This window comes from Nipponia nippon, unplaced genomic scaffold (assembly GCF_047370975.1).
Source record: "Nipponia nippon isolate SJK-2023a ecotype South Korea unplaced genomic scaffold, ASM4737097v1 scaffold_10, whole genome shotgun sequence".
Classification (NCBI taxonomy): domain Eukaryota; kingdom Metazoa; phylum Chordata; class Aves; order Pelecaniformes; family Threskiornithidae; genus Nipponia; species Nipponia nippon.
This window is the reverse complement of record NW_028262291.1, coordinates 34,715,036-34,727,053: the sequence shown is the minus strand read 5'-3', so window position 1 is coordinate 34,727,053 and position 12,018 is coordinate 34,715,036. Positions and strand designations below refer to the sequence as shown.

The window sequence follows — 12,018 nt, the reverse complement described above, 5'->3', positions numbered from 1 at the left end:
TTCCAGTCACTAAATGGAAAGAAACGAGAAGAGTCTTGGAAAGCAGCTGGCTTCAGCAGTTACTCTTAGGATTATAACTGGTCCTTTGCCTGCTTCTGCTAATTGCTGCCACGTGGAGCAGTGAAGCTGTAGCAAAATGTTAACTCTGTATAAGTACCAGAATAGAAAACCAAAATGACTGTTGTCACACTCAGACATGAAAGCCTTATCAGTTACGGACAAGAAAATAATTACTTTTTAGCATTAATTTAGACCATTCACAGATATTTTAGCTTCATGTGACTTCATACATATATTCTTTTTCCCAATTATTTTGTAATGAGAATACCCAAATTAATAGTGAGGTGCATAAACTACTGTTGATTATTTATTGTTGACATTTAAACTTTCACTAGATTTAAAAAGTCCATATTTTCTAACACAAATAAACATTTTCTTATGGTTCGCTGAGATCAGTTAGTCATAGTTCATTTTCATTGAGCCTTGAAAGATCTCCCTTTGGAGAGAAGGTGCTAGCAATTTTGTTCTTGATGTGGTGCGGTTAACTGTAGTTGCTGCTGGCCACAAAAGCACAGGATTTGATAAAACTGCCAATGCATGCTCTAAGTACCTTGTACTCTATAATATTAATATCTATTCTGGTTCAGTCAGTGGATGCTATTCCTGGATGGTTTATGCCATTACTAATCATATGATGGAAGTCACTTGGTCTCCTCTGCCTAAAGTCCTTGTCATTCTGTTCTAAGTCCAAATAGTAGTGTTTGATACAGGAAGGTTTGGATATGGAAGAAATTCCTGTTCTATGACCCCAATTTCTAAATTTGAAGTTATATTATCCTGTGTTATTCCTGTGCCTTGCTCAGCTAGAAGGAGGATGAGTGGCTGATAGTCAGGGGATCAGTATCAATAATGTTCCGTCAGCTTAGCCTGTTACTACTGTATTCCTTAAAAGCTTTGTTGCATATGAGTACATGGCAAATTCATATGGATTCTGTCTCTCTGACCTTTCCAAATCCTAATTCAGCAGTGCACAGCAGAACTAATGATTCCTTTATTGTGTCTAAGGTTCTCTATAGTTTTCTGGAGAGGGAAGAGTTGGCTTCTTGTTGCATATTATTGCCTTATCAAAGTGAGATGTAGCTTTTCAGTGTTACCAATAAGAAGTTAATGTGCAGGCAGATAAGTACACGCACAATGTGGACTTCTAAGAGGACAGAAATAGTGAAGTTTGATTCCTGGTTGGTTGACTTTGAGTCACTAGGAAGATACTTACTGAATAAAAAGACTCATGACTGAAATGACAGATGAGTTAAATTACTGAATTATATTACTGCTGGGATTTCTCAGTTCTTACATTCCAGAGTTCATTACATGTTTCTGAAATAGAACAGCAGCTAAGATTTCTGAAACATGGCTTAATTTGTTTAAAAAAACAACCATGATAAATAACAGAGTGCTCAAGTTAAAGAGAAGAGCAGATTCAAGGTAAAAAAAGGTGTTGATAAGTTTCGTACTTTTGCAGCTCTTCCCATAGAAGAGGGTTACCCCACAAGACTCATAAGACTAATTCTTTTCATTAGACTGTGGGTGTCTCTAAGCCAGATTCAAACACCAGCCTACGCTAGTGATGAGTAACAGTTAATGACTTCTTCAGTTTATCTCACAAATGGCCGGCAGTGGTTAATGGGTACTCCTGTTCATCTTCACAAGTTATTTTGCAGTGGATATGGGAATGAGCTCACAAGACCATCCCCTTTCCCCTCTTATACACCTTGTGCTAGAGGTAAGTGTGGTTTGGGGGAATAAGGGTGGGATGTCATGAGATGAAAGTGATGTGGGCTTCTTAAATTTTTCGCAAACCTCAATAAAGGCATGTATCTGGGAATGGGCAAAGATTCAGTTGAATTCTTATTTTTTGCCCAAAGAGGTTACCCAGTCCTAAATTGACATACTTTCCTTGAACTGGGAGTCAGAAATCCCTTTTCTCTTCTGTTTTTCTGCTGCAGAAATTCCCAACATTCCCATTATGTGGGCTCCAGAGAGGGGTAAGCGACATCTTCAATCCCACCCAATCATTTCCAAACTAATTCTTTGCTAGTATTTTTTTGCTTTTTTTAATCATCATCAGAAACAGTTTTTAGACACATTTTTCCCATTTGTTTGATTTTCTTGTGGATTCTCATATTTTTGTTTTATAGGAAAGTCCCATGGCCTCCCCAAGTGCTAGGGTCAGACTCATCTGCTGTTTCCATTTGTGTGCTATTCTCCTGTGGATTGTCATGGTTCACTCTGATCTAATGATATTACCAGAGGGTGAGCATCTAGATTCTTGGGACTGTTTCACTCATGGTATCCTAAGTTATTGAAAAAGCACTGCCACCCTGCTGCTGTCAATCAGTTTTGTCCTTGCTGACAGTTGCATCTGATTATTCATGGCCTTTGGTCTTTGCTGCCTTGCCTGTCTGGGGAGTGCCTGGCATTCGCTACTCTCTTTTTTTATTCTCTCTACCTGCTGGCTGTGTGGTGGTGTCCTCCTGAAATCTTGGGCCTTTGCCTGACTGTCTGGCATTACCTCTTGACCAGCTAATTGCTTGACACGGACTACCTACTGCCCTGTCCATCTGTTGAGCGGCATGTATCGCCTCCTTATTGTCCTTTCGATCTGATTGCACATGGACATTGGCCTTCTGCTGCCCTGTCTCCCACTCCGAGTGCCTGGCATCACCTTCCTGCTGAGTGCATCTGCTGACTTTGCGGAATTGCTCTTCTGCTGCTTGGCACACCTGCTGACTGTTTGGTACTGCTTTATCGACTTGCTGAATGTCTGGCATTTTCCTCCTGCCTTTTCACCTGCTTCTTGATTATGGTGTCCCCTTGCTGCTCTTTGAGTCTGCTTACTCACTGATACTTGCTCTCTTGCTGTCCTGTCCACTTGCTTTTATGCCTGGCATTTCTATCATATTGTCCTGCCCACCTGCGTAGATTTTATTTCTAAATATGCACCAGTCTGAAAAAAATCAAGAAGAATTGTAAGGAATGGGGAAACAGAAATTGTCTGGCTCCTTCATGATCTGATTCAGTTCAACATACCAGCCAAAAACTGATCTCAGTACCAGCATCCAGCTTTTTCATAAACTGCTCAAAACACTTTCCCTCCTTACAAAAAAAAAAAAAAAAAAAAAAAAGCTGAATTGTATTTCGTCTTTGCTTCCATCACTTCATTTGATAGGTGAATTACTATTCAGTAATACTGTATTCAGTATTAAATTCAGTAGTAATTAAGTACTAAACACATCACTAGTATTACCTATGGTAATTCTCAGAATCCATCGAAGCTAGGTAATAACAGGGGAAATAATCTGTTGTTGAGGCTCAGAAAGATTAAGGTTTGAATGCAGAGCTATGTTCAGTAAACACAGTGGATCAAAGGAGCTAAACAAGAAATTTTACAATCTTTTAATTTAAAACACAAGGTTGCAGCTTATCTAAAAAAGCCATTGGATTAGTACAGTATTACCAAACCGCAGTGTGTTGTAGTTGCTGCTTCCTACTCTCTCTGTACTGGCAGAATGGTCTATTGCCAGTTTACAGAAACCTTTTGTCACTCTCTCACAGATGAAGAACGAGGACTTGACTACATCCATAAAATCCATAGCAAGGGAATAAATCATTGTCATAGCTTAGAGTAAGAAGCAGGATTTCCTGCCTCTTTTCTTTAATTCAACTCACTTGACCTCTCTTTTCCTAGCTCTGCCACAGTTTCTAGCTTATGTTTGTGGTTTTAATTATGCTTTTGAATCCAGTACCAACTAGGAACCAGAGAGAACATTCTGTCATAACGAACGCTGTCATAATTTCACAATAAAGTCTTCCTACGCTTGAAGTAATTGTAATATTCTTTTAATCTCTCCAGATTTAATATTACTACTTTGGCTGTCTTCAGAGATACCCTAAATATGCAAAATTATGTCTAACCATAGAGGCAGGACAGCATCCCTTGAGTCAGTAGCCTCTTTCACCTGTGCGAGACTAGCTGTGGAATCAGAGACCGACGTTGTGGGAGAGCACCTTGCTCCCATGCTTCCGACATCAGCTTGCCCGTGTGCAGGATGGCTCCCAGTACAGCAGATAATGTTCCGAGTAAGATCCAGCAGGAACCTTCTCCTAGTGTTCACATTAGTCTCTAGAAATCTATATATCTATAGATTTGTTCCCTGTATACTTGTTCCCTGCTCTGAGGAACCAGAGGACACAAATGTCCACCTTTACTCCCTTACGGTATCCTAGGCTCTCCTGTCGTCTCTCTTCTCAGCCTTTCCAACCCTCCCTTGCTTTTCCAGGCATTTTTTTTTTCACAAGTTCGTGAACTCTTAAAGACAGTAGGCTGGCAGTCTCTCACTTCCCACCAGCTTCACACTGTTGAGGGTTCTGGTGACAAGAACAGATCTCAGTGGCAATTCTCTTTCTCCAGGCTTTAATTCCCAGTGTTACTTTGCTGCTTCCCTAGCCTGTTGTTTGAGAAGTGACATCAGGTGCTGGAAGGGAGGAGGAATATTCACTCTAGCACTGTGGGGCTGCAGGACGTTGCTAGAACTCGCTTCTTATCCCAAGAACCATAAGTCATTCTTCTGTGTATCATTTTAGTTACTTTAATATGTTTTTTTAAAAATTAATATTATCTCAGAAAAACAGCTAGTTTTCAAATAATATGCAGGTTATATAAACTTTAAACAAAATGCGGAAAAGGATCAGAAACTGAAGGAAAATAAACACAATGTTTTTTCATGAATGCATGGAATTTTCATGCTTGAAAATTATACCTACCGGTGAATTGATGCAGTGCTGTCTCAGGCAGCTTCACTGTAAAATATCCAGGTAAATCAGTTTTCCATCTGCAGTGATCAAGTATGGTACAAATACTTTAATCGGTTAAAAAAAAAATATTTTAAGTTGAAAGAATACATTGTAGTTTTTGTCTTATAAATGAGTCAAAATTTGGTTAAAGAAACAATGAAAAATTTACACACAAAGCCCTGGGAATAACATCATATCTATCTGGAATCAGAACAATGGTTCTGATCCTGGAACCCTGGAACAACGAAATACAACATTATTTTGTCCCTTTTTTTTATGTTTGTTTGTTCGTTTGTTTTTTTGTTTTTATTAAGATATTCTTTAGTCTATCCCCTGCACTTTTCAACAAAATATTAGCTTCTGGAATAGTCATGAGGAGTTATAAGTCTTTCCAGCTTGTAGAGTTTCTCTCTCCAGGATAACTAAATTTCCTGTTATCAGCCTATTTCTCTCAGTTTTATTTCCTTATTGTCTTCCTTCCTTATTATCTCTGATAAAAAAACTTGTTACATTTCTGATAGTCATTTCCTGAACTACTATGTCTAAATCCTACAAATTATTTGTCAGGAGAGTGTTTTTCATATATCCTCTTCTCACTTCAATGCAGTATTTAAATTCCATTAAAATTCTTAGATTTTGCTTTCTTTATTCTTCTCTGTTTTCTAAAGGTATCCTTTCTGATGATAGTCAGCATTGTAGCATCTAAGCAGCTAATTTCTTCAGTTGTTTCTGAAAAGAAAACAAATTCCTAACTAATACAGGTCTTTTGCTCTCAAAAAGAAAGACAGGTATATAATTATTTTGTTACCCTTGGGATTTCCAGAAGGTGTTCCACTGCCCTGATCCACTTAATCACTGCTTTCAGTTTCAGTTGAAGTTTTCCATTCTTTTAAGAATAATGTGCCTGACAATGACTCATATCAACTTGGAATTCAGATTTTATTATGTCTGTATGTTGCTTCTGGATCTAGTTTGAAAAAATTATTTAATTTTAGACAAGAATGCCTCAGATGATAAGTGTTATGCTAAAGAACATATATGCCTTTAAGTTCATGCATTGTCATCAGCGATGAAGCCTTTTGCTGTCACAACTCATGTAACAATTTGCTGAAGGTACATTGATACCGAGTAAGTTCCAGTGTCTCTCTACTGTTGCCTCTTTACTTAGGGGGTAAATAGGTTTTATTGGGAAAATGGGGAGATAGATACACAAAGCAGACATAAGAAGCAAGACAATACTGGGTTTACGTGATTACTTCTGAGCATCGCAATTTGTAACCCATGGTTTTTTCTGTTATTTTGTTGAATGTATTTGGGAAGATGTAAACAGTCCATTGTCTGGGTTCCCTTTTCTTAAAATGTCCTTTAGAGTACACTCTAGGAAAATGTGTTTACATGGTTATAATGCAGTTTTAACTGATTGCTTGTTAAGGTAATATCCATGGCTTAAAGTCAGTGAATTTCCTTAGTAAATTGAACTGATATATTTACTGAGTTTATACATGGAAGAGGACCCAGTCATCCATCCTTCAACGACTGTTGCAGAACTGTTCACCCCAGTACGTTTTTCTGTTGTTGCCAGGTTTTAGACTTTGAATTTGCTGGAGCCTCTTTCACTTCACTTGAGAGTTTGATGAAGTCAGATAGATGTCATGGTTCAGAAATTTTATCTGAGACTGCACCTGAACTTTTATTTGAGTAGTCCTTTACTGCTCTCATAGTACATCATAGCAACACTAAATAATCTCTTCCACCCTCGCTGTTTGCTTTCAGGAAATATTTGTACACCTTAGTTAGGCTTTTTCTTTTAATCTTTTTGCAGGTAGACTGTAGATAGACTTTATTAAATAAGCTTTATTTTGTGTAGTGTTGCAATCATGTGCATCACTCAAGTGGCAGATTTTGCAGACTTCAGAGCTGAATGAAGCCTACACATTGCACCATTTTTTTGTCTGAGTTTTTGGGCTAGAGCTCCCTTTTCAAGAGTGAAAAATGATTGGGTTATTGCCACTTCTTTCTACAAGCTGACCAGTTCTTTCTGTCAAACAAAATAGCACTTATGTATCCAGAGGTATACAGAATTAATCCATGAACAGCAAGGCCTAAAACTGCGGTCTCTCTCAAACTCTTCTACAATTCATGCAAGTTTTACTGATTTCTGCTGTTCAGCATTGGTGGGTCCCAAGATGAGAAGAACAAAGAAAGACACAAAGTTCTTTCAGATGTCTTTGTCTCCTAGGGATTTTGTTTCCTGCAGCATCTTAATGAGAAGCTGCTATTAACTACTCATCACTCTTTGCAGGCAGGAGGGAGTCTGTAACAGTAGAGTTTTCTTTTGACTTTTTTTAAGCACAGTAAAGATGGATTTACTAACCCAGCTGGAACTTGTGGGTTTTTCTCAATTAATAGCTTGCACATTGCTAAGACAGCGTAATATTTTCCCCAGAAATGTTTTGTCTTTGTTTCTTTTCCTTGGTAGCTTTTTTAAAATGAGGATTTTTTTATTTAACTCATTTAATCAGACTCATAGTATTGGGCAGCTAACCTAAGGTGCATATGAGTTCTATGTTATTCTGGATTACTGTCTTTCATTATCCATATACATTATATAGAAATACTGCTGTCTGATTTTTTACTTGAGTTAATCTGCTTAGGGCTATGATGTTTGTAGTTGTTTGTAGTTCTCTGAACCACTACCATTGCTGTGGTAGTGAGCTGCTTAGCATTTATTGCAAGAGTCCGGTCCTGTGTTCATTTTAAGTACACCAACTTGTTCCCTGTGCCTATCTAAGAATCTCTTCTGCCTTACCAGTTGTTAAAAATTACCACTTTTCTCAGTGATCCACTTACATGCTGCTAGTGTAAAAATCAATCTGCTGGAAAAGTTTGGACACACAGTGAATTTTATTAAAAAGCAAAAAGATTCTTCTGCGCAGCATGGTCTACTGCTTGAAGCACAGCAGAAGTGTATGTGAAAGGAGGTGCTTATATACCTATGTTGCTGTATATGTATTAATGAAAAAGTGCCTACATTGTAAGAACTTCAGGGTTTCAAAGTTAAGGGTTGGGCAGTTAGGAAGAAAACCGACAGATTTTGTCTGTACAATGCAAGCTGCATTAAGGTGAAAGCATTACTCTGTCACAGCTAAGGAGTGTCAATAAATGATTGAACTTGCTTTAGCTAGTGCATGAAAGATACCATAACGTCTTCTAAAACTGGAAGAAACTGGTGTTTTGAATACAGAAACGTGTATAGAAAAGATCTTGGGAACAGTGAAATAAAGGAAAAATATTTTATATTGGATTTTGTTATATTGTTAACTATTAAGTATTGTAAGCCATTAATTAAATAGTAAAATCAAATTGCAGAGGAAAAGGTAAACTTGATATGTGTAATATTCCTCACTCAGTGTAGATTAGCTGTCTTCTTTTTCAGTGCTCTGTGCTGAAGCAGTCTCAACAACGTACTTTCCATCTTCTCTTGGAGAAACCTTTTCATCCAATTGTTTCCATGAGAATCTTGGAGGAAGAAAGGTGTGATTTGTGCCAGGAGTTAAATAATCCTGTATAGGAAATTGTTTGTCAGAATGCACAGTAGGTCACTCTGGCTTTCAAAATCTGTTCAGTTGTACAGTTCCAACGACTGCATCATTCACATGTACCTAAATCGACAACTGTTCAGACTCTGAACACATGAATTGCATCACTGGATCTCACTGAAGAATCCTTTCTATGAGTTTTAGGTTATGGCAGAAGTACTTTAAAGCTGTTGTTATTAGATATGCTTTATCATTTACTTGGGGAGTAAAGATACTGTGTAAGGGAATCTTAAGAGAAAGTAAAGTACTTCTTGTAATCCTTGTATTGCCGTGATATATTCTTGAAAAATCATCACTCAGTAGTCCGTCCTTTGTAGTGTATTTTAGGAAGGTTTTTTTTTTTTTAATCTTCAACATTGACGATTTGAGATCTGAAATTGTTTGGAGGTGCTACTTTACCTGTGGCAGAAACTGACTGAAGTTTCAGCAGTATAAATATTTCATATGCAATATTTGTTCTTGGCAGAAGGTGGCAAATGATAGGAAACAGCAGACAATATTCTCAAAAGAAGAGTTCTGCATCTCAATCTCAGTAGCAAATGCGTTGGAGCTAAAGCATTGCAAAATTATTTATTTAGAGAAGTGAAACTGCAAGTAAAAACTTTTGGTTGTTTCACTGCCCAAGCGACTGGGCAAGTTCTTAAGAGAAAGCAGCATACATTTCTACCTGGTGGCCTCATTCTTTGTGTGTACTGATGAGGATCTCTAAAGAACAGGGTCTGTTCTATTCCTGGGATACTAATATCACAACTAAGCAAAAGTGACAGGTTTATTTCTCTTATGTAGTTCTAGACTTCATTGCTTAATATACTTCTCCCCCTCCCCCCCCCCCCCCCCCCCCCATATATAAAGAAGTCAATTTTGGCACTAGTTTTGTACAAAATGAAGCTAACTGTACCCTGATTCCCCTTTGGTATAGATATATAGTCAGTATAGAAGGTAGTACACATAACCAGAAGCACTATACAGGGTATTTTTTTAATGAGACAGTGCTCCCTAGTTATTATACCATTAGTTAAAGCTCATTACATTGTCAGTTGCATTAATTGTAAAATTCTTATTGGTACTCTTATTGAGACATTGATACTCATTTTTGCTGTGTGATTCTGTGATTTGCAAAGAACAAAATTTTTCACTTCTCAGGTTTTGTTCCACTTCAATTTTTAGAATTTTACAAAAGTTGTGATGGATTGCATAGATTTTTACATTTTATATTAAATATAAAGCAGTTTGAAGTAACTGAGGGAAAACTTAAAATAATAATAATGATTGATAGATAAAATTTTAACTGTTTTTGTAGTAGCAGAATGGTGTCACTACCTTTACCAGCAAGTATTCAGCTGTACTACTTTTATTGAACAGCAAGGGATTGATTCTTACTTGAAGTGAAGTGGGAAGCACAGCAGTCTGCATGTGAAAGAGAGTGCTGAAAAAGCACCTGACCCTTCTTTGGAAGCAAGTGCAGTGGCCTGTTTCCAGCTGTTGTTTTAACAAGCTAATCCTCCTCACCTCTCCCCCATTGCAAATACTCTGCCTTTTGACACTGGCTTAACACACACTGTTACACAGCTGTAACATACTGCATCTGGTGGGCTGTGTACATCTTCATAGAGCCTCAGTGCATTCCTCATAGTGCAGAAAAGCATTTAGTAAGTGTTTTCTTTGTTTGGTTAACTGTTTCTAAAAGTGATTGTTCCATTGGTTTTATGACATTGTATGGGAGTGGGCAATATCGTAAAATTAAGATCAGTTTGTGTGGCATAAATATTTTATACGCATTTACTATCTTAAAACTTTGTGTAGCAATCAGGATTAAAAAAATATTATTAACACTTAATATATGTTAGAAGTGATATTTAGAAGATGCACATGGTTTGGTTGCCCAGATGCACCAATTTCATTAACATTTCTATTACACAAATGGGGCAGGCAAATCACTGATCTATGAAGTTTATATAAATCAAATGCAACCAGGTTTAGCTCAAAACTTAGATACAAACCTACTGAGGTGCAGGAGCAAGTTACAAATTCCACAATGTTGCTTTCTCTAGTGTATTCATTTAAATTTTCAGCTTCTTTATTGTGAATAAAAATGTGAAGCATCTTCCCCAATAACTATCATTGGAGTTCAACTATTAAAAATTAAATATATTAATGGCTTGGTCATGCATAAGTCATTGAGTATTATCAGAGGTACCTCTACCAGCCAGTTGCTTTTTATGGTCATATACACAGTGGAATTGTACTGATAGAATCATTTGCTGATATCAGTTTATAAACAAGAAGGACATTGAATTAGCTCCTGGCCTCTGAATCACATGCCACAGGCATTAGGTTACAGTAAGTGGTACTATGGATCCCAGCGAAGAGAGTGAGGGATTTTGATGGGGGCAAGTTGCAGGCAGAGAGAATCACGATTACTGGAACAGGCTGCCCAGGGAAGTGGTTGAGTCCCCATCCCTGCAGGTATTTAAAAGACATGTAGATGTGGTGCTTAGGGACATGGTTTAGTGGTGGACCTGGCAGCGCTAGGTTAACAGTTGGACTTGATGATCTGAAGGGTCTTTTCCAACCTAAACAATTCCATGATTCTATGATCAGAGATCGTGTGTCTGACACACATAGCAGCATTTAACATCAAAAAGACCCAACAGGAATATCAAAATGGAGACTCGCCAGACTCAGGCTGGGTTTCTTACTGTATGGTAAAGCTGACAAAAGCCTGGATGGTCACTTCATGAGGAGGAAGAAAGACATGCACTGGCCTGATGTCTACCTAGCTGCCACCAGTCCATCCTGTGAGCCCAAACATAGCGATTGGTGCTTACTGTAGCCTTATGTCAGTTATTGTCCGCTAGTCTGGTACTATAAAACAGTTGATGGGTTTTTACAGGCCTACATCATTAGCACTCATGGGTAACTTATTGTTAAGGAAATGATGACTGTCAGGCTACTGCTTTTAAGGTGCATGTGGCCAGGTTTGTTGGTGTGTGTTTGAATCTGTCAAAAGCTCTAGAATGACAATGAACACCTACTTCTGGGATCCACCCTATCCAGAAGCAGCTATTCATTGCCCTCTGGATGCAGGCCATTCTTGACGTAAATGGATCTGTGACAAATAATTTGGCATTGAGAAGTCAATGATAATCATAATTGCATACATGTGAAAGGACAGCCATTGCATGATGTATCTCTGGCTGCAGCACCCCAATGATGTGTTAGGGCCACTATATTGTTAGAAAGTTATTAACTTTGATGGTGAGTTGAGAGAGTTTTACAAACTTGCTTGACTTTGGTTGCTTTGCAGCAGTAGCATATGCGATTGGTTTTATCCATTTGTCAAATTAACTGAGCAATTAGTCAAAGAAATTTGATTTTGGAGAACATCAGAGAACACAGTTCCTGTCAAGCTTTCCATTCACAAAAAAAAAAACACAGAATATCATCACACAGGTTATTGGGGGCAGGGAATGAGAAAAATTCAAGGAAAGACAACATGATGGTGAGAGTGACTGGCTCGAAACTGATCCTTATCCAAAAACTTTTCAATGTATTGAAAGAAACC

At 37.9% G+C, this 12,018-nt stretch overlaps 1 protein-coding gene across 24 annotated transcripts in view; it reads left to right on the top strand.

The window, feature by feature from the left end:
- Positions 1-12,018, top strand: part of GPHN (gephyrin) — a 306,821-nt gene that overhangs the window by 172,396 nt on the left and 122,407 nt on the right. For 15 of the 24 annotated variants that reach the window (XM_087746579.1, XM_087746577.1, XM_087746572.1 and 12 more), the window contains exon 5: positions 2,007-2,045. The exons of the other annotated variants lie outside the window; for them this stretch is intronic. In XM_087746579.1, the coding sequence (XP_087602705.1) occupies positions 2,007-2,045 (39 nt within the window). The remainder of the gene's footprint in view (positions 1-2,006; positions 2,046-12,018) is intronic. 24 annotated transcript variants of the gene reach the window in all.